The sequence below is a fragment of the Hyperolius riggenbachi genome, chromosome 8 (assembly GCF_040937935.1).
Source record: "Hyperolius riggenbachi isolate aHypRig1 chromosome 8, aHypRig1.pri, whole genome shotgun sequence".
Taxonomy (NCBI): domain Eukaryota; kingdom Metazoa; phylum Chordata; class Amphibia; order Anura; family Hyperoliidae; genus Hyperolius; species Hyperolius riggenbachi.
Genome location: NC_090653.1, coordinates 147,751,287 through 147,777,524, shown reverse-complemented (window position 1 = coordinate 147,777,524; position 26,238 = coordinate 147,751,287). Strand labels below are relative to the sequence as shown.

The following is a 26,238-nucleotide window of genomic DNA, read 5'->3' as shown; positions in this document are numbered from 1 at the left end:
CGTTTACTGGTGAAAAGCTGTCTCTTAATATGTGCGTTTACTGGTGAAAAGCTGTCTCTTATTATGTGCATTTACTGGGGAAACGCTGTCTCTCATTACGTGCATTTACTGGTGAAAGGCTGTCTCTCATTATGTGCATTTACTTCATATTTTTTTTATGTAACTACATTAGCTAGTATAACTACATTAGTTAGCCCCACCCACATGACATCATGGCCACAAACATGTTGCCCCCTAACCATTTTTGACTGCCCCCTCATATGTGCCAGTCTAGAACCGGCCCTGTACCATGCCTACATATACTGGGCACATATACCCCTGGCTACCTGTTCTGGGGACATCTCTACCCCTGGCTACCTGTTCTGGGGACATCTCTACCCCTGGCTACCTGTTCTGGGGACATCTCTGCCCCTGGCTACCTGTTCTGGGGACATCTCTCCCCCTGGCTACCTGTTCTGGGGACACCTATAGACCTGGCTACTTATACTGTACTCAGAGGGTTGTGGGACTGTTGGGGTGGAGGGTCCTGGAGGAATGTTTGGGTGGGAGGTCCGTGGGGTTGGAAGGTTGTGGGGGGCCCATAACATTTTTTTGCTATGGGGCCCAGTCATTTCTTGCTACGCCCGTGTGTGTGTGTGTGTGTGTGTGTGTGTGTGTGTGTGTGTGTGTGTGTGTGTGTGTGTGTGTGTGTGTGTGTGTGTGGTTGCCTGGAGTCTTGTGTTTAGTAATGATATGAATTATTGTTCTTAGATTTATCAAGATTCGTTTGAACACAGATTCTTGGAAGAAACAAACCGGCTATATGCAGCAGAAGGCCAGAGGCTCATGCAGGAAAGAGAGGTGAGGCCTGAAAGTACCTAGAAGGACCAGGAACACTTCCCTTTCTACATGTAGATGCTGGGGATGCTCAATGAGATGCAAAGAATTGATGCAGCTTTATGCAAATGTTGTATTTAAAGTGAACCTGAAGTCAAAATTTCCACTCTACTCTAAAAGATACACAGCTGCAATCAATCTGTGGTGTCTACTTCCTGATTCATGGAAGCAGACATCTTGTTAACAGCCCATGCTTTCAAATGAGCTTATCTGCCATCTCTGCCGTGGCAGTCATGTGACACGGGGAGAGATCAGATTACAATTTGTGATTAGACACCAGGAGGAATTAAACAGGCGAAACTCTCTAAATACATACAGGGAGGTTTTCTGTGTTTTCCTTCTGAGTTCAGTTCCACTTTTAAAGGTATGTAGCTTGAAAATAGACCAGCAAAATTCCACCTAGTTGGCTTCTATTGATCCATTTTCAAGCTATATAAATTTGTATACGTCGTTTGCATAACCCTGCATCTCATTTCATTGACCATCCTTAGCAGTTATCATATATTTTGTAGTCCTGTTTTGAGGGGAGTAGAGTTGCAGTTCTATGACTAGCTTCCTGGATGTGCAGAGCTTGTACAGCAGGAGGCTCTTAAAGGAAGCTGCAGTAATAATCTGTGCCACCAGTGATGTCACTTCTATTAGTGTGTGTGATTATTAGAGCAATCCTTGGGAGTACTTTGAACATCCTCCAATGCTGCTCACTGTTGCACTGTCTATGGTAGTACATGTAGTGACTCTCTTTTCTTCCACTGGCTGGCATGTGGACCATCTAATATCCAGGCACTGGCCAGTGGGGGATTTGAGTTCTTTGCCATGGGTGTGTTTTAGGGTCCTTTCACACTGTGCAAGTTCTGATACTATCGCAACTGTAACAGTGCATTAGACATGCGACTATACAGTGACGCATACAGTGCAGTAAAAGTAGACGTCCCTGCCACTGTAAACGCACACTTTGCCCGGTAAACTCAAAGTATGCTGCGGTTTACTCTGTTAGAACCCACCGCACTCTATGTAAAAGCACCATAGAAGTGCCATTGAATTGTGACGCAAAGATATTGTCCATTGCAATGGAATGTAACGGTCACTGTGTGAAAGGACCCTTACTCAGTTCCATTTCTTTGGTCGCTAGCTTTCTTTGCTATTATTAAACATCTGTAACATGCTAATTTCTGGTAACTAGATTTGAACATACTAAACACATTTTCAAGGAATTGATCACGAGACAAAACTCCATTAATTCGAGTTTTTTTTTTTTTTTTTAGTATAGGGGCTTTTTTGTTCTTCGCCCTCCACAAAATCCAAATGGCTGTGGGCCTCAAACTTTATTTGAGCACTCTGTTACACCTTTACTTTCCAAGACCTGTTGCTACGGCCATATCAATCCCTATGTTGCACTGATAAAGGCCAAAATAGTCTGAAACATCTGTCTGTTAGTTTGGATTATTTGGCTCTACAAAATGAATGGTCTGTAGATGTTAACCAGTGGCTCTCTGAATGCATGCCTGCATTTCAGGGGAAGCAGAACAATAGGCACCGGGAAATTTGTGCACACCATGCGCCTACATGGGCTGTAATGTGATCTATTGCTATAGCAGCGCTCAGAAGGTAATTTGGGCGCCGGCGAAAGGCTGAGCCCAAATTACATTAAAACTACAAAAAATGCCATTAAAACATTTAATTACATTAAAGCAGTAGTATTAGCAATACTATGCCAGGGGAAATTAACACATAAATAGATAAATACTTGATCTACTTACATAACACATGTATTGTACTGTCCACGTTTTGATTTCAGTGAATGTTATATAGCAAATGAAGAGAATTCTGTTCCTGGTGGGAACCATGTCTTTTGCCCACAGTTTAGGCTAAATCCTGATGTCATTTCTGCCCTTTACTTTTTTTTCTTTTCTCCTCCAATCACTGAGTCACCTCAGCCTTGCTTGTAAACACAAGTGAGCAGGGGATCGTGTTTCAGATAAGCAGCTAGGCAGGGAAATGAATGGAATTGGAGAAATATATTATAGATAAAAAGAACCCTCAGCATGCAACTTTTTGGCACTGACTACTAAAGGGCCAGTGCTCCTTAAGTATGTGATAACTCCAAATCATAACCGCAGAAAAAGTTTTGAATGCAAGATTAGCATCTTTATCACGTAATACACTCAGTCCTGTTGCTGTTGAAATTTGATTTATATGGTGACAATCCCGCTTTAAAACAAGACTTGTACGGGAGCAGGGTGAACAGTTTATCGACTTTACCCAGCGCCCAAATCTCCCAGCGCAGAATTTATATGTATGCATTTCAGGGACATAAAGAAATTACTCTCTCATTCTCTCACTGGCCTGAAAATGTTATGTGAACAACTTCTTTTACATTTGAAGCACAATAGTTGCACATAACTGCTATTAAAAAAAAAATGCATGAGTATATTTAGCAAGTCTGTTTTGTGGAGGGGGGAGGCGACGACCTTTCATTTCCTTTACAGCTGACTTAAAAAGCCTAACAGTTCTGCTTGTCGATTACTCAAGTGAATACTGTTTTGCCCATTACTGTGCATGAGTTTTTATCATATAAGTAAAGCTTAAAGGCAACCTGAACTGAGTAAAATTAACACATGATGAACCTGCAAATAAATATTGAATCATTACCTCACCATCAGTTCCTCTCAAAAGTTCACCATTTTTCTTCTAATAATGATGCCTTCCAGTTCTGACAAGATTTTGTCAGAACTGTAATATATCAGTTGCTGTCAGTTATAACTGAAAGGACAACTGATTAGCAAGTTAATGTCCATGTTTCCCTATGGCTCAAGTGGGCGATATTACAGTTTAACAGTGTGCTGATCAGGAGGCTGTTATGGGGTAATGGCCATTTTCAAAATAGAGGATTGAGAATTCCATCGATCACAGTGGACAAACAGGATGTGGGGAGAGGAGGAGACTGAAGAGTAGACTACACGGGAGGTAAGTATGACCTGTGTGTGTTTTTTATTTTGACTTTTCATTTTCAATTCAGGTTTGCTTTATGGACATTTTAACTGATATCTTGGTTCTACTGTTCCTATAGAGCCGCTACCACTGACTAGACCGGTTTGTCAAACCACCTGGTGGCACATTCTTAAATATCACATTTTTTATTTGTGATTTTTAATTTCCGGATATGAACACTTGAACTGTTATTACTATACCTAGTAGAGTAAACAAATGTGAAAGTGAACCTCTGCAATCCATAAACGTACTTGAACTGTGAAAATGACTGAAGAGCTTGCATTTCATAATACTTGCGTTGCTTATGTTCAGGTCCCGGAATATCTCCACCATGTTAACAAACGCTTGGAAGAAGAGGCAGATCGAGTCATCACCTATTTAGATCAAAGCACACAGTAAGTGCTATGTATTCCTTGTACGTACTCCTTGTACAAAGCACGGGTAAAAATGAGATACTTGCCTAAAGAGAGGGAAGCCTCAGGATCCTATTAAGGCTTTCTTCTGTATTCTGATGTCCCCCATCGTTGAGCGTCACAATCACATCACAGCCGTGCAGCTCTTCTCCCTGTATCATCCAGCAGTAGCAGCGGGCTCTGCAGCGGGGGCTTGGTATCACCAATGGAAGCCTCAATAGCATCCTGAGGCTTCCCTCTCTTCAGGGTAAATTATTTTGAACCTGAGCTTCAGCTCTGGATTAATTTAAACTCTGCTGTTTCATCTACAGTTCCTGTGCTATGACAATATGAGAATTTAAATATCTTGGTGGTTTGTCCTTGTGGTTCAGTAACGATCTGATTTTTCAGCATGCCTCTAAAATGATGTTAGATGAGTCTTCACTCTTCTTCATTCCATAGTGACAGATCTGTGCAGTTTTGAACCCTGAAACTGTCATTCAAAGGATTGAGTCCCAATCCCTGTGGGTGACAGTGGGGCAGTGTACTCTTGCTAGATTCTCAGCCGAGGTCGTTATTGGCTGCCTTCAGCAGGGAAAAAACCGTGTAGGTGTGCATATTTTAACAGAACTAGTATTCCTCCCTGTATCTCTTCATTTGGGAACTGCACAATCTTGTGCAGTTTGCATGCTATACCAGTAGTAGGCATTACACTTAATAGTGGTATGCAGAGAGCTTTCACTCTAAAACCACTGTAATGTAGAGTTTGCACAGTGCCAGCTGTAGGTGGAGATAGCAGTCAGATATAGAAAGTGCTAATGTTGTCACCATCCCTGGAACAGTGGAAAGATGGGCTTGTTAATTGCATACTTAGTCATTTTAGCTTGGTGGTTCTCTTAAATCTCACTGCAAATGCCCTCAATGTCAATGGGATAGGAAGGGTAGAGCCAGAATTCTCCAACAGGGAGCATAAAGAGCAAAAAATAGCTGGATTACAACCTCCCTGTTCCTCATTTATTTTGCTTATTCAATCAGATATTCAGAAGGAAACTTATTTTAGTCAGGATTTCAACTTGCTTCTTTACTATTCAGTATAAAAGGACAGTTTCCAAATCTAAAAGATTGCTGCATGTATGGCTAAAAGAAACGTAAACCTTATTAGATTTGCTTATAGTTCTTTTCAGATTTTATGTACTACTGACATGGTTCTCGCTTCCTGATTTTCAGAAAACCATTAATTGCCACAGTGGAAAAGCAGCTTCTTGGTGAACATTTAACGACAACTCTGCAGAAAGGTACTCCGTCTTACAGAACACATCAGCACGTTGACTTCTTAATTTATGCGTCCTGTGGATGGTTCATAGGCATTGTCAGCTCGTGACACCAGAATGAAATTTCAGAAGTTTGTTACATGTAGCACCCAGCATTGCAATCAGATACCAGAACATTATCACAGGGCTGTGGAGTCGGTCCAAAAATCCACCGACTCCGACTCCTCAGTTTAGGATTCCACCGACTCCGACTCCTCGACTCCGACTCCTCTAATTTGCATATTACAATTTTGTTGATTAAAAGTATGTAACATGAAATTCGTCTCTTAACTGCCAACGCTTAGGAATTTTACAAGACAACTGAAGTGAGAAGGATATGTAGACAACTATATTTATTCCCTTTAGACTAAAACTAGTCCTTGGTAAGAGTACTTGTAAAAGGTACAAACCGGAACAAAGAACATCTATCAGGCCCTAGGCAATGTAAGTGTGGGTACATGTAAGAATGATGTGCAGGTACTCTGCAGGGGAATGAGGAGATTCTTCCTCTATTACACATTCTTCATGCACAATCTGAACAAGGTTTAAGGGTGACAGACATTACCTCTGTGTTCAATGTGCACAGCATTCTCAGTGGATTCCCTGCAGCTCTGTGGGGAGTGCATATGTAGAGTATAGTACTACTGTGTAACAAAGTAAACCCGATGAAATTAAAGTTTTATACATACCTGGGGCTTCCTCCAGCCACCTTCAGGATAATCAGTCCCTCGTTGTCCTCCTCCACCACCTGGATCTTCTGCTATGATTCCAGGTACTTGAGCCAGTCAGGCGTAGTGTGCATGCACACACTCCGCCGCCAGGAGCATACTACACCTGTGCAGCACTATTGCGCAGGTGCAGAATGTTCCTGGCTGTGGGAGCGGCATGCGGCCGGACAGCGCTGACTGGCTGAATTACCAGGACTCATAGCAGAAGATCCGGGTGGTGGAGGACAGCGAGGGACTGATTAACCTGAAGGGGGCTGGAGGAAGCCCCAGGTATGTATAAAACTTTACTTTTCATCCGTCTCAGTTACCCTTTAATTTGTAGTCACCAAACCAAAATTCTAACAGCATATCAAATTATTTGATTTTACCAGCAAAGGGAGTGCATACATTTGCATAAATCAGCATCAGTGCAGAATTATTTCCATCTCATTGACCATCTCTATTAGTGACACAGCTACACATCAGGCTTTATTCTTACAGCATAGATGTTATTTAGTATATATAAGAGATTCCGGTGTACACATCATATATACAGTCACAATCAGATATGTATATCTGACCTTAAAAATACGGGGACTGCTTTATTGAAGCAGCACAAGTAACTAATTTTGATTGGTTTATTTCATTTTTGTGGACTAAGCACAGCTATTACTGTATATATACTGTATATATACATTATTTTTAATGACTATTATCTGAGAAATAGAACATTTTATCATATTTTCTATTTTAATTACAGTTACAAATTCATTAGGAGTCGGAGTCGGTGCATTTTTTCCGACTCCACAGCCCTGCATTATCACAATGTTGGGTAGTAAACGCTTATGGCCCATTTCTACTAGCGACGCACGCGGCGTCACTTCCTAGTTTGCGGATATTAAGACGAATCCCATTAGCCGTGCATGGCACGGCTATGGGAGTCGCAGCCTCCCGCACCATTTCGGATGGTAATGGCGGTGCCATTATACCCTATGGCAGTTTCCAAGCTCGATTTGCCTGCAGGGAAACTCTGTGCATTCAAATGGCCCCTTAAACAGCTGGCAAGAAACTATGGCCTTTGCACAAAGAAATGTGGTTCACAACCAGTCTATTTACATAATTTAATTTTATATGAATTAAACTTACTTAGATTTCATATCAATTTATTTTATATGACGCGTTTTCATTTCTGTTTGTGTGAAAAAAAAAGGTTTAAATCATCTTCTTGATGAAAATAGAATACAGGACCTCTCCTTGCTGTATCAGCTGTTCAGTAGAGTCCGAGGTGGTGTGCAGGTCCTTCTACAACACTGGATTGAGTATATCAAGGTAGGCTTTTTGGTCTCTCTGTTCTAGATATCAATATTTTGTCACCTTTGCATTCATTTCTGTAATTTGAATGATCTGATTATGAAATCATTTTATAGAAACTAGAACATGGTTTTACAGATGTATAAAGAATTCTGTGCAAATCATCAGAATTAAACTCTTTACAGGAATCGTGTGAAATATATTCTAAAGTCCACTTTAATTAGAATAGTCCTTTAATTTTGGTTCTTTTACAGGCATTTGGCAGTACTATTGTTATTAATCCAGAAAAGGACAAGACAATGGTACAAGAGCTGCTTGATTTCAAAGACAAAGTTGACCATGTGATCGAGATTTGTTTCATGAAGAATGAGAAGTTTGTCAATGCCATGAAAGAAGCCTTTGAAACCTTTATTAACAAGAGACCAAACAAACCAGCTGAACTTATTGGTAATTACTTTTTTCCTTGCTAATACCTTCTAGCAAATCTGAGCTGGTTGGGTAGGAAGTTATAGTAATGGAAGGAGATAATTCCAGGACGAGTTTGCCAGGCATGTAGGAGAGGTTAAAGTGTACATGAGTGTAACTTATAGGTATGCAAAGGCATACTTACAATAATCGAAAATAATCTGGATCCTATAGAGGCTTCCCATGCCGTCCTCCGATCCCCCATCACCAAGCACAGCCTCCGAGGGCTTGTCAGTAATCACATTTAGGCTGCAATCCTCTTTAGGCAGAAGCATGGCCATCCTGTGCCTGCATGTAAGCCAGTGCTGCTCCTGCACAAACAGACTCTGTGCTTCTGCACAAGTGCGGTGGTGCTGGTGTGGCTTCATTTGTGCCAGAAGAGCAGCGCGGCCCTGATGTGCAGGTGGGTCCTGGGCAGTGGCAAAGGACCAGAGGATAGCGTAGTAAACCTCTGGAGGATCCAGATGCTTTCCTCTGAGGTATTTACTTCAATTTTTTTTTTATGACTTGGGTTCTCTTTAAGGCCCCTGACCCATTTGACCAAATGGGAAAACAAGTGACGACACAGGGCATGGCAATTGCTTTTCCGATGTGTTTTTCGGCAATGCGATTCCATTCATTCAATGAATAGAAAATGCACTATTTTGTCGACAGCCTTGCATCGTGGTTCCACAGTGAATTGCAACACACGGATGGAGACATTAGACTGTAGTCTATGCACTTCAGATGTCCCCACAGTTCGCATCTCATTGCAGTTTGGAAAACACGGTGGGAAGCCCGGCATGTGGGTAAGGGCCCCGAGTGCTGCAGAAAGCTGTACTACAGTAGAGGGTAGTGTTGGTTTTGTAGATTCTGAAAAGTGGGATCGAAGGCAAAAAAATACATGTGTGGTGCAATAAGGTGCATATTCACCTTTTACTGTGATATTCTCTGTTGGCTTGCGATGCTCCTTGGTACTATTGCTGACAGCTGCTGGCTCAGATGTTGCAATCCTTAGTAAAGATGGCCAGAAAGACCTGTTTCTGACAAATAAGTTGGAGTGACATTACCGTAGCTGTCAGTCGTAAGTGTGGAGCAACACACAAGTATACACCTCTTTCTCTCTGCGGGGATACGCTTGTGTTGTGCCGCTTTATATAGCGGGTGCAGGGGGAAAATTGCTGCACAGTTATGTTAAATGATCAAATTAAAATTCCACTTTCGATATAAAAAAGCCACAAACAAAGATGTGTTAATGTATTTCTGTTATTAAGGATGTCCATTATATTGTGATGCCTAATGGGGGTGGGACGATATTGCAGCCTTTTACTGTCTACTAAAATATTCTTTGTTGCCTTTCAGCTAAGCATGTGGATTCAAAACTTCGTACTGGAAACAAAGAGGCTACAGATGAAGAGCTTGAAAAGATGTTGGATAAAATCATGATTATATTTAGGTTTATTTACGGTATGTCTATGAACCAGCACTGTCTTTTCTGCCACACCCTACAGTCATAAGGCATATGAACTGCAGTGGACAAATCTCATGTTACCTTTTAAGGTTAGATATGAGCTTGAAAATTGAGGGGAATTTTACCTCAACTGAATGTACCTGGGCAGAACTGAAACTTTTTGCTCGGCTGATCAGACGTTTAAGAACTTTTGATTTTTCTGCCAAATTAATCAAGCTGTCAAGTATCAGCTTCTGTGCTTGTATAGCAAGACCTTGCTTGTTTATTAAGCCACAGTTTCACATATTTTTGCTTGCCAAGCAAAGTGCTCTTAAAGGGAAGGTTCAGGGAAACCTTGAAAAAAATAAAAATCCATATCCACTTACCCGGGGCTTCCTCCAGCCCGTGGCAGGCAGGAGGTGCCCTCGCCGCCGCTCCAGAGGCTTCCGCTCGTCTTCGGTGGCCGACCTGGCCAGGCCGGCTGCCAGGTCGGGCTCTTCTGCGCTCCACGGACGGGCTCTTCTGCGTCCCACGCGGGAGCGCTGACGTCATCGGACGTCCTCCGGGCTGTACTGAGCAGGCGCAGTAGTTCTGCGCCTGCGCAGTACAGCCCGGAGGACGTCCGATGACGTCAGCGCGCCCGCGTGGGACGCAGAAGAGCCCATCCGTGGAGCGCAGAAGAGCCCGACCTGGCAGCCGGCCTGGCCAGGTCGGGTCGGCCACCGAAGACGACCGGAAGCCTCTGGAGCGGCGGCGAGGGCACCTCCTGCCTGCCACGGGCTGGAGGAAGCCCCGGGTAAGTGGATATGGATTTTTATTTTTTTCAAGGTTTCCCTGAACCTTCCCTTTAAAGGAAACCTGAAACAATAATTAAATTTTTTTTATACATACCTGGGGCTTCCTCCAGCCCCCTCCATACCGATTGCTCCCACACAGTCTTCATCTGCCTCCTCATTCTCCAGTAGAAACCCTGTTCGCTTGTCCAGTCAGGGCTCACTGCATGAGCGGCCCGGTCGTGTGCACGCGCTTCTGTGGCCGGAAACGTTCTGCGCCTGCGCATTGCCCTGACTTGCCAAACTTACCTCCGGGAGAACAAGGAGGCGGAGGAAGACTGCGTGGGAGCGATCGGTGCGGAGGGGGCTGTTGCAACCTCCAGGTATGTATAAAACTTTTTTTTTTATCTATTCGTCTCAAACACTCTAAAACCTACTAAAGTTACTTGCAATCCAAGATTTTACTGTTAAACCCAATGGGAAATCACCTAAGTTATGCGATAAAGTGTTGCATCACAGTGCACTGGAACACACAGCTGTATGAATGTCAATGGACCTTCAGGTTACCATGCGTATTGCACACTAACTGCGGTGTGTCATAACCCTCAACTTTACCACAGTTGCCTGGCGTTCTGAATCGCACACCTGAAACAAGCATGCGCCAAAGCCAGTCTGATTTCAGTCCGACACAACTGATCTGCATGCTTGTTCAAGGTCTATGGGAAAAGAATCAGCAGGACAGCCAGGCAATTGTTTAAAGAGAACCCGAGGTGGGATTTAATTATGCTAGTGGGGCACAGAGGCTGGTTGTGCACACTAACACCAGCCTCTGTTGCCCCATGGTGTGCCTCCAAGACCCCCCTGCGCGCCGCTATACCCCTCGTAGTGCTGGCAACACGCAGCGTGTCGCCAGCTCAATGTTTACCTATGCGCTGTCTGTCAGCGCCGCTCCCCCGCCTCCTCCGCATCGGCGCTACCCGCCCGCGCCACTTCCCTCCTATCAGCGGGAGGGAAGGGACACGGGCGGGTAGCGCCGATGCGGGGGAGCAGCGCTGACAGACAGCGCATAGGTAAACCTTGAGCTGGCGACACACTGTGTGCCGCCAGCACTGCCGGGGGTATAGCGGCGCGCGCAGGGGGGTCCTGGAGGCACACCATGGGGCAACAGAGGCTGGTGTTAGTGTGCACAACCAGCCTCTGTGCCCCACTAGCATAATTAAATCCCACCTCGGGTTCTCTTTAAAAGTAAAATCAAAAAGTCAGCCTCTATATCTCTCTCACATCCAGTTTCCTTTAAAATTAGTAACCTAATCCATTTTTAGTCAGATCAGGCAGTGATATGGTGCAGCTGCTGAGTGGATGACAAATTCCGAGAGCAAGAAAACTCATACCAGACATGTTGGAAAATCACTTTGTATTTACATCATTTTGTGTTAATCTGGCACCAGAGATGACTGTATATGGCTCTTTCAAAATTGAGGGCTAAAAAAACAAGAGTATAGTTGACCTTCTCTACCTCTTTTGTTGGCACCATTAACCTTTACCTGTATAATACACCAATTGAAGCTATTATGGTAGAGCTAGTATTAACGTAATTTGCAGTAGCCACTTGCCTGCAGTGCAAGTGGCTACTGCGTTTCAGATCAGGCAGAAATAGCCAAACCCAACCAGATCTGCTCCGCTGCGCGGGCTGCCTGCGCAGTGGAGCGGTCCTGATCGGGCTTGGCTATTTCTGAGAGCCACTACTGCTCCTGTGCTGGTAGGCAATGTTCTGGGTTGTATAGATCAAAAGTACATTTCAGCGTATCAATGTGCAAAATCCAGCATGATGGGTGAACGTTGATGTGAAGCTTAAGCTTATGTTTAAGCTTCACATCAACGTTCACCCATCATGCTGGATTTTGCACATTGATACGCTGAAATGTACTTTTGATCTATACCACTGTCACTATTTGAGATTAAAACCCTGGACGGAAGGTGCACGCTTCTGCTTCCTTTCATTCATGTTTGAACTGTTTTCCCCATTCGTTTGGCGGAGCACACGTCCAGTGGCAGTGGATTCAAGTGCAGTAAGTGCAGGCCTGCTGGACTGTAAGGGTTATATTTGTGTTCCTCACTCACTGAAGGGGATGTGCCACACCTATTACTCTGATCTTTAGAATTACTAATGTTCTGGGTTGCCCCACTGGATTGGGCTGGTGGATGGAAACGGGGAAGCCTCATTTAGGATCTAGAGGCTTCCCCTTCTGCGGTAAGTACTGCACAGGGCACTTTTTTCCCCTACAGGTCTACTTTAAAGTGAACCTCCGGACTAAAAATCGACTCAGCAGCACTGAAAAGGACTGGTGTTTCACAGCATCAGAACTTTTTTTCTCTTATACAAGCCTCATTTTTAGCTGCACAGAAGAAAACTGCCCGGGCTTTTTTCCCCTGATACTGTGCAAAGCATGATGGGATTTCTGATTTTGTTGTTCTCGTTCTGCTGTTTTGGTGCAATTTTTTTTTTTTTTTTTTTACTTTTTGAATTTGACATCTGAAGCCTAGAGTGTGCAGCTGGGAGGAGTTATCAGGACACAGGACAGTTGAAACTGAGTCCCCTGCTCCTTGTCACCTCCTTTCAACCAAAAAGATGGCTGCCCCCATGACAAAGATGGCAGCCCCATGAATCACAAACATTTGCCTGTTCTTTTAAAACAGGGTGGGTAAGAGATTATATTACCTATCTATTCTAATTAACATAACTAATGTAACTTGATGACAGTATGTTTGTTTAGGCTGAAGTTCCCCTTTAAGGTGCCACAGACCTAGGAATTAACCACTTAAGGGCCGCAGTCTTAACCCCCTCTCCCCCCTTTAGTGACAGGCCATCTTTTACTAATTAGGCCACTGCAGCTTTAAGTCCTCACTGCAGGGCTGCACGACTCGGCACACAAGTGATTTCTCCCCCCCCCCCCCCCCCCTTTCTGCTCACCAACAGAGCTTGCTGTTGGTGTGCTCTGATTGCTGCTGAGACATTTGTTTATTTTTTATAAATATTTGTATGTTTGTTTGTTTTTATTTATTTACTAAATGTTGCTATTTTTTTACATATTTCTGTTATTAGACGGCGGTGTCGCCCTCTAACAGTCTCCTAGCGGCGATTGGCGCTGGGAGACTGTTATTCAAGCGGAGATGCGCGCACAATCTCCTGCAAAACCCCGCCCCAGGACTTCACACCAATTGGCGTGGAGTGGTCCTGGGGCTGCCGCCGCGTTCACGCCAATCGGCGTGGAGTGGTCAGCAAGAAGTTAAAGGGGACCTTTTATTGCAAATGTGTTTACATTGCTGTCTTGTTTCAAAAGGTGAAGGGTTTGTTCTTGCTTCAAGTACTTCAATTTTGTACATTGTGTTTGCGTCAAATATCCAGCTGTGTCCAGAGATGTTCTGTTTCTGCACATGATTGGATGTTTGAGTGGAACTTCACTGCCACTTAGTGACTTGTTCTGAAATATTGACTCATGGAATAGTATAGAAAAGAGAGAGCTCATGGGCCAAAGAGCTTTTAAGTAGAAATAGCAGATTTTTTTTTTATACCTGTCAGGAAAAGTCCCATTATTTTTGTCTCTACCATTACTTCACAACACTTGTAACTATGAATAAAATGGTGAATGTAAATTTTCCTTGCAGGAAAGGATGTTTTTGAGGCCTTCTATAAAAAAGACTTGGCAAAAAGGCTCTTAGTTGGGAAAAGTGCTTCCGTGGATGCTGAAAAATCTATGCTTTCCAAACTTAAACATGGTAAGAATACAGCCATGCTTCTCATGCCCTTTCCCTGCTTTGTTCTTGTAAAATGCTTGTATAAAGGCCTGCTAGCCTTGTGAGAGAAGTAGGACCATAGGGAGTCTTATACATGTTGATGCTTAAAGGGATTGTCCGGCAAAAAAAAAAAAATTAATTTACCTGGGGCTTCTACCAGCCCCATGCAGCCATCCTGTGCCCTTGTAGTCACTCTCTGCTGCTCCGGTCCCCCTCCGCCAGCTAGTTTTGTTTTTGCCGACCTCGGGGGTTGGCGGGCCACATTGCGTACATTTTTACGCATTCCTGCTGGTGCAGGAACATTAATACATACGTTATTACACATTACTGGTTCAACTCATAAATTTTTACGCGTTGAACCACTAACGCGTAAAAACATATGTATTAATGTTCCTGCACCAGTGGGAATGCGTAAAAAGTACGTAATGCGGCCCGCCGACCCCCGAGGTCGGCAAAAACAAAACTAACTGGCGGAGGGGGATCGGAGCAGCAGTGAGTGACTACGAGGGCACAGGATGGCTGCATGGGGCTGGTAGAAGCCCCAGGGAATTTTTTTTTTTTTTTTTTTTTTTTTTTTTGCCGGACATTCCTTTTAAGTAGAATTCTAGCGAAAACCTGTAGCAAGTGTTGGTTAGTGTAAAGTCTTTCTGTTAGATTTTTTTTTCAATAATTGATTGTTGATGTACTCACATTTTGGGAGTTACATTTTTGCCTATTGCAGTGCTTTTCTTTCTCTTTTTTAAGTATCTGAAGGCTGCCATATTTATTTTCTATTTAAACAATACCAGTTGCCTGGCAGCCCTCTATAAGGCTACTGAAAAACCTCAGGTGCAATTCATGGGCCATTCCAAGAAAAAAACATAAAAAGAGTAAAATAAATACTCTTCTCACTATGATCACACTCTCAAGTCTCAGTTGTTTTTTGCTTCGCTATAGGTGTCTTCTGCTCCCATACTGCTGTAGCGTATTTGGCACATGTCCCCATCCTCTGGCGTCCATCTTTCTCTCTGCTTTGAATTCCCATAGTACCAGCCTCTGGAAGGTGTGTGAGGTGTGTAATTTACCATGGAGGTAGCGGCTGGAGACTTTTCACTGCCATCACAGCAGTGGAGCAGAAGACACCTGCAAAGGAAAGATGAGGGGCAGGGACCACCACCTTCCTAGAGGCATTTTTTTTTTTTTTTTTTTATGCCCAGGGTTTCAATTTGGAATGTATGAAATGTCAGAACTTTATACCTTCTTGGGGCGTTTGTTTAGCTTTCTAAAGATCATTATCCATAAAGTACTATCTGTAAAGTTTGTGTGTGATTAGTCTGAACCGTAAGTGATCAAATACTAATATAATAATCCTTTTTTTAATGTTCTAACAAAATAAACTGATATTTTACAGAATGTGGAGCTGCCTTTACCAGCAAGCTTGAAGGGATGTTTAAAGACATGGAACTGTCTAAAGACATCATGGTTCACTTTAAGCAGGTATACAACCGACCAGACCTTACTTTGACAAGGCTCATCAGTATATATGAACACTTTATATAAATATACATTTGGCTACCTAAAACAGAAGGTATTTGCAATAATTCAGCTTTAAAGGAAATATCCGGCAAACAATTTTTTTTTTTTTACTTACCTGGGGCTTCCTTCAGCCTCTGGAGGCTTATGTGTCCCTTGCCACAGCTCCGCTCCCAGCGGGTCGCCTGGGATCCACTACATAGCAGCTGCCGACCCATTTCTTTAGAACAATGTATGGCACCAATATTTTATTTGGAAATAGAGGTGCATTTTTTTTGTTTTGCATCCATAACGAATTACAAGCCCATCATTCAAAGATAACAGTAATATACCCTCTTGACATACATATTAACCACTTAACGACTGCCTAACGCCGATAGGCGTCGGCAGGTCTTACGTGGTTTTCCATGGCGGCCGCTCGAGCGGCCTTTCCATGTCAGTTCACGGAGGGTGTCTCCGTGAACAGCCGGAGAGCCGCCGATCGCGGCTCGCCGGCAAAATGTAAACACGCGGGGAAGAAATCCCCGCTGTTTACATCATACGGCGCTGCTGCGCAGCAGCGCCGTAATGCAGATCGGCGATCCCCGGCCTCTGATTGGCCGGGGATCGCCAGCATATGATAGGCTGAAGCCTATCCTACAATGCGCAGGACGGATATCCGTCCTGCGCAGCCCAGCTCAGGAGGGAGAGGACAGGAGGGCGGAAAACGCTGCGGAGGGGGACTTTGAGGAGCCCCCCCGCAAATCAGTTATAGCCGGCGGCGATCAGACCCCCCCCAGCAGGGCATCCCCCTAGTGGGGAAAAAAGGGGGCGAGTCTGATCGCCCTGCTGCCAACACGATCTGTGCTGTGGGCTAAAAAGCCCACGCTGCACAGACAAGGGGAAAATCCCCTGGTCCTTAAGTAGTTAAAGTTCAGTCCCTAAGGTAACCATTTATGTATGTCTTTTTTTGTATGCAAATATTTTATTTGGGTAACTATGGGAGAGTGTGGGAGGTAAGGAGTTAATTTTAATGGTATATGTATATTTTTATAAATATATAAAATAATTGTGTGTGTAATTTTACTATTTGGCCACAAGATGTCCTCGCGCATTATTTTCCTGAGCGTACTATTAGTACACTAACAGGACTTGATACTTGGATGTGTTACTTCTGTAATTACATAGTCCGCAGGCATCTCATTGATGCCGGCGATCACTGAAATGGGGACTTCGATCAATGAATGGGATCTGCACTCCCATTCATTGATCTCCCCACTACCGAAAGGAGGCGAGAACGCGCACAGAAGCGTGCGGCGATCTGTCTGAAATTGTGTATCTTTCACTTTTTTCCATATTTTAGTTTTAAAATGCATAGAAAATAAGGTAATTATGAAAAACAAATATCAGCCCCTAAAAGCCTAATTTGTCCTGGGGAAAAAGTCATTTAATTGGGATAATTATTGATTAAGTTATTGCCAAAGTAATCAGAGCTGAACTTTGAAAATGACCAGGGTACGGCAGTGGTTAATCTCTCTGAATGCCAGGCACACACCCTGAAACCGCTGGTGTATAGTGAGCCTACAGATTATACATTTTACAGAGGCAATCCAACATTCATACAGCCAGTTTCAGAGTTTCTGCTTCTCGTAGTGCATGGCATGGACTGATATGGCATTAAGATATAATGCATCACTGCTAAATATTCTCCTCTTTATGGCTTTAAAGGACATTCGAAGTGAAAATAAACTGATGAGATAAACAATTCTATCTATCTGCCTCCTCCTCCCAAATTTTTTTAATTTTTTTTTAATTTTTTTTTAGATATCAGTTTTATATTTAAATCTAGTTTTTAAGTTTTTACTGTTTTGTCTTTGCTCAATGACACCTTCATTGAAATATCCCAAGGCTCAAATATATGAACTGTTAACCCTTTTTAACTCTTCTGCTCTCAGAAGCCATTTACTGACTGGATAGTGTTTAATGGCTGTAATTACTTACCAGTGAGGGTTATGCTATAGTCCGACCCAGTCCCGACCCGGAAAGAAACGGTGACTTTCATATCTAATGTTCAACCCTTTCAGGGGGAAAAAAATGAACACGGCATAGTCATTTGTGTGCTTGGCACTGTACATACACATCTATCTCATCAGGCCACATGTCACCTTGGTTGTCCTTTAAAAACTTGGCATACATCATGGAAGATCTTGCAAATGCCTTCTGCTTTAAGAAGAAACCTTTATATGAAGTATAGTTTTTGTTTTTTTTGGTAAGTGGGAATTTTGGGCTCTTCAAGAACCCTTATGCCTTCCTAGTGGGTTTGGGTCACCTTGAGCTATCTGGGTATTCCATAGCGTATGTGTACATATTCTTTCTATTATAAGCTGCGTCCCAGTGTTCATGTGCACCAGTTGTATTCAGTTCTTATCTTTAAATACACTTTTTAAGCAGCATTCAAAATGTTCTATGGCTTTCAGGAAAGTTATTTTGTGTTTACTTTTTTGAAAAATGTGAACTTGCTAAAACATATTTCTTTGTTCAGTATATGCAGAATCAGAATGTTCCTGGTAATATAGAATTAACTGTGAATATCCTTACAATGGGTTACTGGCCAACCTACGTGCCTATGGAAGTCCACCTACCCCCTGAGGTAAGTTTAGATTATTTTTGTGTTATGTACTAATATGCAAGGTTGATGTTTCAGTAGAACTCAATAAGTACGTGTTTAATAACAATATTCAAAATAGTAGCCACTCCTCTTATCGTACCCCAATCAAATTGAAAACAAATAATGAGGCTTTAAAGGCCCAAAACATAAATGTATTTTAACAAACATCACTTTAATATAATAGTCATAAATAGTCAAATGCGACGCAGCACAATAATAATTTCCTTCAATCAGTGACAAATAGCATAGCCCTTTTTATTTTTGTTTTGTAATTGAGTTGTCATAAGGCTTCTTGAATAGAAGCCATGCTTCTATAAAAAAAAAAAAAAAAAGAATAAGCCTAGCTGCTTCCGTATTTCTCTCACCGTATGATTTATTTATTTATGCCCTTTTTTCCCCTATTTGTCTAGATGGTGAAACTTCAGGAAATTTTCAAAACCTTTTACCTTGGGAAGCACAGTGGCAGGAAGCTACAGTGGCAGTCCACGCTTGGACAGTGTGTCTTAAAAGCAGAGTTCAATGAGGCAAGTTCTAACAGTTAAATCATTATTGCAAGCTCTACTCTTTGTTGTTTTCTGCCTACTTGTTAAAGGATACCCGAAGTGACATGTGACATGATGAGTTAGACATGTGTATGGTACAGTGCCTAGCACACAAATAACGATGCTGTGTTCCTTTTTTTTCTTTCTCTGCCTGAAAGCGTTAAATATCAGCTATGTAAGTGGCTGACTCGATCCTGACAGGAAGTGACTACAGTGTGACCCTCACTGACAAGAAATTCCCCTTTTTACCTCTTTCAGAAGCCATTTTCAGCTAGGAAAGTGTTTTATAGTTGGAATTTCTTATCAGTGAGGGTCACACTGTAGTCACTTCCTGTCTGAGTCAGGACTGAGTCAGCCACTCTTTCAGGCAGAGAAAGAAAAAAAGGAACACAGCATAGTTATTTGTGTGCTAGGCACTGTACATACACATGTCTATCTCATCATGTCACGTCACTTCGGGTATCCTTTAACCTTGGCCACTAGTGAATAAGCAAAAGCCCAACTAAATACAACATTGTGCAAAAGTAAATTTGAAAGGTTTGTTGTAATTGGAAGTTTAATTTTCAAATTGAATAATGCTTTGTGTGGCTGTTGGCTGTAAGTGTGCACACATCCATTGGGACTTAAAGAGGAACTTTAACCCAGGATTAGACTTCATCCCCATAAGTAGCCTCTACCCCCTTGCCCATTAGCAATCTTTACCTTTTCTCAAATAGATCTTCAGGGGGAGTCAGTATGGCTCATATTGTGGTGAAACTACTCCCACAGTGTTTTCTGTCTGTGACCCTCATTGCATTGTGGGATATAACAGCACTGTAATACAGGACTGTTGGGGAATCCACTCAACCATCTATTCTTCCTACTTTTGGTTTCACGTGGCTACACCTAAAGGTTCTTCCCACTAGCTGAATCCAGACAGGAGGAGAAGTTTTTTTTTTTCTTCAGTTCCTAGCGCAGTGATGGCTAACCTTGGCACTCCAGCTGTGGTGGAACTACAAGTCCCATGAGGCATTGCAATACTCTGACAGCTCTAAGCATAACTTGGGGAGGCAGAGGCATGATGGGATTTGTAGTTTTGCCACAGCTGGAGTTCCAAGGTTAGCCATCACTGTCCTAGCACATTTGGTCCATTAAACTGTTACTGTGTCTACCACCTTCCAGTCAGCCTGATTGCTATAGATTTTTCATTGTTCAGTATTTGGTTTAGTTAAGCTGTAAAAAAAAAAGTGCTGTTCAGTAATTTAAAGCAAAACTTTCACTTTTTAAAAAATGTTCGATACCTAAGTAGAGGGAAGCCTCTGGATGGCCTACAAGCTTTCAGTGTCATCCTCTCCCCCACTGCTGCTATCCGGAACCCTCTTCACGTTGTGGCTGTGCTTCCATGTGTGTATGAGTGTGCCTGTATTGTGCTTGCGCAAGTATGGTCCGTGCCTGCACAGTAGCACAAAGCCACTCATGCATGGATGAAAGAGCTGTACAGCTTCATGCTACTGCGAAGGTGCAGACCATGCACAGTGCAGCCATGAGAACATATCAAACAAGCTCTTGTTTGATATTTTGAAAGTGACCCTACACTAGAACGGTGGACTCGTGGATGGATCGAAGTCTGAACTATTCAGAGGCTTCCCTCTACTGAGGTATTTAACTTTAAATTTTTCTTGTATTGTTTGCTTTAGGTTCATTTTATTTCTGTGTGTACTTTCTAGCCTGGGAGCTGGTGGTTGTATTAACTGCACAGCTTGAAGGTTATTATCATGGCAAAATATTATTTTTATGTTCTTTTTCTGTAGGGTAGAAAAGAGCTGCAGGTTTCACTTTTCCAAACTCTTGTACTGCTCATGTTCAATGAGGGAGAGGAGTTCAGTTTTGAAGACATCAGACAAGCAACTGGCATTGGTAGTATATGCAGATAATGATGATGTTTGCAGTTGTTTGTGATAATTAACTTAAATTTACATATAGCAATGTACTTTTTATGTTTTTGTTTTATCAGAGGATAGTGAGTTAAGGAGAACGCTCCAATCACTGGCTTGTGGAAGAGCCAGAGTACTGGTTAAGAATCCAAGGAGTAAAGATGTAGATGATGGAGACAAGTTTACATTCAATGATGAATTCAGGCACCAACTCTTCAGAATAAGGATCAATCAGATACAGATGAAGGAAACGGTATTTTTCTGTTTTTAACATAGCTGATGTTGAAATGTATATTGGTAAGGTCAGAATTTTTAGGCCAGTTGCGCAAGGCTTTTTCTATTAAAAATGATCTTCAGGCAAAAAAAAAATCCTTTTTAATGCAGTTATGAACTTAAAGGATGCCAGAACCGAAAATGTTCAGAGAAACTGAGGGAGCCAGCACGTAAAGTGAACTGTCCTGATTGCTACCGCTTTCCCCACTTTCTCCTGTGTCACCCTCCTTTGTCACCTAAAGCCCTCTGGTGCCCTCTTCTGGGTTGCCGGAGTCCGGTTCCAATGTGCAGGTGCTAGCCCGGCTTGCGCACATCCCTCAGTGTGCGGGAGCGCTCTGCGCATGACGTCATGATTACATGATTACCTGTGCGCGGGCACCCACTGAGGGATTATTATTTATTATTATTATTATTTATTTATAAAGCGCCAACATATTCCGTGGCGCTGTACAATGTAAGCAAACAAACAAGGGATACATAATGATACAGACAATGATATACATGAAAATATGAACACTGATACAAGATACAGCACTGCTGATTACAATTTGATTTAACAGGATGACTAAAATGTATAAATTTCTAACAGTGTGCAAGCAATTGAATTAATAACATTCCATGACACAAAAGGGTGAGAGCCCTGCCCTTGCGAGCTTACAATCTAAAGGAATGGGGTGGAAACAAGAGGTGGGGGAAGTATACAGTATATGTACAGGCAGTGCGTAATTAGGTTATTTAGTGGGTGCATGGCCTAAGCTAGAGAATATGCTTGTCGGAAAAGGTGGGTTTTGAGGGAGCGTTTAAAGATTTCAAAGGTGGGAGAGTGGCGGATGTGTTGTGGAAGGGCATTCCAGAGGAGGGGTGAGGCACGTGAGAAGTCTTGTACACGTGAATGTGAGGAGGTAATTGTAGAAGAGGATAGAAGAAGCTCGTGTGCAGATCTGAGATTGCGGTTGGGTTGGTATCTGGAGACTAGTGAGGAGATGTACAGGGGAGAGAGATTGTGGAGAGCTTTGTAGGTTATGGTTAAGAGTTTGAACTGAATCCTCTCATTAATTGGTAGCCAGTGAAGAGCTTGACAGAGAGGGTCAGCAGAGGAAGAGCGAGAGGAGAGATGAATGAGTCGAGCAGCAGAGTTCAGTACAGAATTGAGCGGTGTTAGTCGGTTAGTTGGAAGTCCACCAAGCAATATATTGCAATAGTCCAATCGAGATATAATAAGAGCATGTACTAACATTTTGGTTGTGTCATGGGAGAGAAAAGGTTGGATACGTGCTATGTTTTTCAGTTGGAAATGGCAGGAGCTGGTTAGGGAGTTAATGTGAGAAGTAAATGAGAGAGAAGAATCAAATATTACCCCCAGGCACCGTGCTTTGGGAACTGATGTTATAGACGTGTTGTTAACATTTATTGTAATATCAGGCAAAGGGGTGGACAGGGATGGTGGAAAGACTATTAGTTCAGTTTTATTCATATTGAGTTTTAAGAAGCGAGAGGACATGAAAGAGGAGATAGCGGACAGGCAGTCGGGAACCCGTGTGAGGAGGGAGTTAAGGTCTGGGGCCGAGAGGTACAGTTGTGTATCGTCTGCATATAGGTGGTATTGGAAACCGAATGAGCTGATTAAGTTACCAAGACCGTGCATGTAGATGGAGAAGAGGAGGGGACCGAGGACAGAGCCTTGAGGTACCCCTACAGACAGAGGATGTGAAGAGGAGGCCTGATCTGAATAAGAAACAGTGAAAGTCCTTCCAGACAGGTAGGAAGATATCCAGGAGAGAGAGAGGTCCTTTATTCCTATAGATGAAAGGATCTGTAGGAGTAGAGTGTGGTCGACAGTGTCCACCACACTGGTGGACAGTGTCCACCACAGGGATGCGTACAAGCCATGCTAGCGCCTGCGCAGTAGAGTCCGCTGGGGGGCTTTAGACAACGAGGGGGACACAGGAGAACGGGGGGAGTGGTGACCATCAGGCCAGCTAACTTTACATGCTCCCCCCATTTCTCTAAAGATTTTCAGCTCTGGTATCCTTTAAAAAATTGGTAAATCTAACTTTTACTAATTCTGTAGTCTGTGGCAAGGAAATGGGTCTGTATTGTTTACCATGTGGTCAGGTCAATATCCAGAAGCCAATTGTTTTTTCATACTGAAATTGTGGTTGTATTCTCTCCTCCTGCTTGACCCTGATTCTTAAAGTAAAACTGTAATGAAAAAAAAGTCATACTTGCATATGGAACATGAAGGCCCTGTGCCCTTTTAATCCCCTCTTTACAGCAATGTCACCACCGTTACAGCTATTCAACCAACTGGTAGAATACACCTCTGTGAGCCCTCTGAGGTTTTGGGAGCACTCCTTAAAGTGAACAGAGCACCTTTTTAGCACTCAGGACATTTCTATAGCACATGAAAAATGCATGCCAACAATCTGTTTCATTATTAAAATAAACTTTCATTTTACCTTGTATTTTACAATCAAAGTAGTTTTATTAGCCTGTTTCAGCAAGCCTGACCGTCCCCAGAGATCTCAGGAAGCTAATTGTTTTATTGAGCTAATTACCCAGAAGTAAATTCCTTTTCATCAACAAAAGGGGTGGGTAATTAGGACTGTTTGACACACACAATGTCTTTGAAGAAACAGTCCTAATTACCCACCCCCTTTGTTGATGAAAAGGAATTTACTTCTGGGTAATTAGCTCAATAAAACAATTAGCTTCCTGAGATCTCTGGGGACGGTCAGGCTTGCTAAAACAGGCTAATAAAACTACTTTGATTGTAAAATACAAGGTAAAATGAAAGTTTATTTTAATAATGAAACAGATTGTTGGCATGCATTTTTCATGTGCTATTGAAATGTCCTGAGTGCTAAAAAGGTGCTCAGTTCACTTTAAGATGGGCGGCTCCATACTGCTTATGTTCCCCTTAAAGGACGTACGAGGTGAGGCATTAAAACTATCTTTACTTATCTGGGGCTTCTTCCTGCCCCTACAAGTCACTCTGTCCCTCGCCGCGGCTCCAGTCCTCTCCAGTCTCCCGCTGTCAGCGGGTGAAAATCGGCAACCCCAGGACGGGTTGGGTCTCCTGTGCATGCGCAGACATGCGCCCTTGCCGCTTGTGTCACCTCGAGCATACTGCGTTTCTAATGTCTCACTTCGCACATCCTTTAAAGTGAATCTTAAGTCATCTAAAAAAAGAGTTTTACTCACCTGGGGCTTCCCTCAGTCATCTGTAGCTGATCTGTGCCCTCGCCGTGTCCCTCCGATCCTCCTTTCCCCGCCGGCAGCTATTTCCGGTTTCGCCGTCACCGGCCGTCAGGCTGGGACAATATCGCCCCTATACTGCTATTGCGGCAAGTAGCCACCGCCGGCGGGGACAGGAGGATCGGAAAGACACGGAGAGGGCACCGATCAGCTGCAGGGGGCTGAGGGAAGCCCCAGGTGAGTAAAACTCATTTTTTTTTAGATGACTTAAGTGGCTCTTTAAAGATACAAACATGCTGTTGAGCCTTTTTTTTGGGGGGGGGGGGGGGGGGGGGGCAAGCAATCAGAAAATGACTGAGGCAACTTGTTTCCCAGTCTGTTAAAGAACGTTTACTTCCTGTTTAAGGCCCCATTCACACTGCACGCGTTTCCAGCCGCGTTTTGGAAACGTGTGCGGCAGGCCGACACGCACGACATCAGACAGTGCATAGAGTGCACTCTCTGATGTTCACACTGCATGCGTTCCGGACCTGTGCGGTCCGGGAACGCATGCTGCATGCATTTTTTGCAAAAAGGTGTGGCTGTCCCATTCACTTTTCAGTGACGGGATCAGCCACGCAACACACACAAACGTGGATGGTGTGCGTTCCGCCCGCATGGCCATCCGTGTTTGTGATGTGAACGGGGCCGAATGGTCACGTTCCTGTCATAAGTGATAAGGGACATATGAGCTTTGTGCAGGACGACTTGCGGTATATTCTTTGATTCGCTCACTGTGTGTATTTTTGGTGGTTTAAGGTAGAGGAACAAGCCAGCACTACAGAACGAGTATTTCAGGACCGGCAATACCAAATTGATGCAGCAATTGTAAGAATCATGAAGATGAGGAAGACACTTAGCCACAATCTCTTGGTTTCTGAAGTGTACAATCAACTTAAATTTCCAGTGAAGGTAAGTCATTGTTTTGATCATATTTGTAGGACTTATTGCATTCTTCAAAGAGCAAACTGTGAACCCTGCCTGAGTCTACCAAATAAAAAAGCTAAGAGCGCAATAATAATAATAATAGTAAAGTCAATGATACCTCCACGAGGCAAAGAGGAACTGCGCTCCACAGCACTTAGTAAAAATCTATATATGTATATAGCACCAATATCACCGGTGTATATATAGGGGATCCGCAGACTTTACTTGAGTACACACACTTCAATTACAATCCAGTCCAGATAAAAAGTTGCGATCACAATCCTGATCTCTCAGCGCGAGTATAGGATTTCCCTGTAAAGGAATCGGAATATAGTGCAGTATTGTTTTTTATGAACCACCCAGTGATTCACTTCACACAGTTGTGTAAAAGATGACCTCCACCCACATACAGAGGGAACACGGGGGGGGGGGGGGGGGGAATACTTTTCACCCCCTTCGTGAGTCTCACTCACCAGATATTTTTTTGTATTCCAGCATAAAAGCCCTCCAACCTGGGCAGCAACGGATTAAACCTTCAAAGTATAAAAAGCAGGACTCGCATAGCATAAAAAAACCTATTTATTACTAAAACACTGCATAAAATATGCGTACAAGATTCCAGTTCACAAGCGCTTATCTATGTGTGCCAGCACCGCCGCGGTCGGATCTCCGCTGCACGCCACAGTCCCCGCTTGGATTACTTCCTCCTTCCGTCCCGCGTGACTCCTAAGCTCCGCCCTACGCGTTTCGTCATTCGACTTATCGGGCAAATGGGTAAACGCTAAATGTAGTGCATATAGTAATTTTTTCATGGTTATATCCCTCCTGGCGGTTTGCTACAAATCCGCCAGGGGGCAGCAAATCCGTTGTTTTTTTTTTTTAATTTTTCTTTTTCATGTAGCGAGACAAGGTCTCGCTACATGATAGTTCAGTGGCATCTCCCCAGCCCCTCCGATCGCCTCCGGCGATCGGAGATCAGGAGATCCCGTTAAAAGAATGGGATCTCCTGGAGGGCTTCCCCCGTCACCATGGCGACAGGCGGGATGACGTCATCAACGTCGTGACGTCAAAGGGGACTCTGATCCACCCCACAGCGCTGCCTGGCACTGATTGGCCAGGTAGCGCTCTGGGGGGGGCACGG

General features: G+C 43.3%; 1 protein-coding gene across 2 annotated transcripts in view; it reads left to right on the top strand.

The window, feature by feature from the left end:
* The window catches only part of CUL4B (cullin 4B), a 93,466-nt gene that overhangs the window by 56,068 nt on the left and 11,160 nt on the right, over positions 1-26,238 (top strand). Inside the window, exons 8-20 of one of the 2 annotated variants that reach the window (XM_068251201.1) lie at positions 751-840; positions 4,177-4,259; positions 5,484-5,551; positions 7,484-7,602; positions 7,839-8,031; positions 9,391-9,495; positions 13,918-14,028; positions 15,437-15,522; positions 18,089-18,187; positions 18,616-18,729; positions 20,538-20,643; positions 20,741-20,913; positions 24,930-25,082. In XM_068251201.1, coding sequence (XP_068107302.1) covers positions 751-840; positions 4,177-4,259; positions 5,484-5,551; positions 7,484-7,602; positions 7,839-8,031; positions 9,391-9,495; positions 13,918-14,028; positions 15,437-15,522; positions 18,089-18,187; positions 18,616-18,729; positions 20,538-20,643; positions 20,741-20,913; positions 24,930-25,082 — 1,500 coding nt within the window. Of the gene's footprint in view, positions 1-750; positions 841-4,176; positions 4,260-5,483; positions 5,552-7,483; positions 7,603-7,838; positions 8,032-9,390; positions 9,496-13,917; positions 14,029-15,436; positions 15,523-18,079; positions 18,188-18,615; positions 18,730-20,537; positions 20,644-20,740; positions 20,914-24,929; positions 25,083-26,238 lie in introns of both variants that reach the window. The other variant, XM_068251200.1, reaches the window with a different exon arrangement.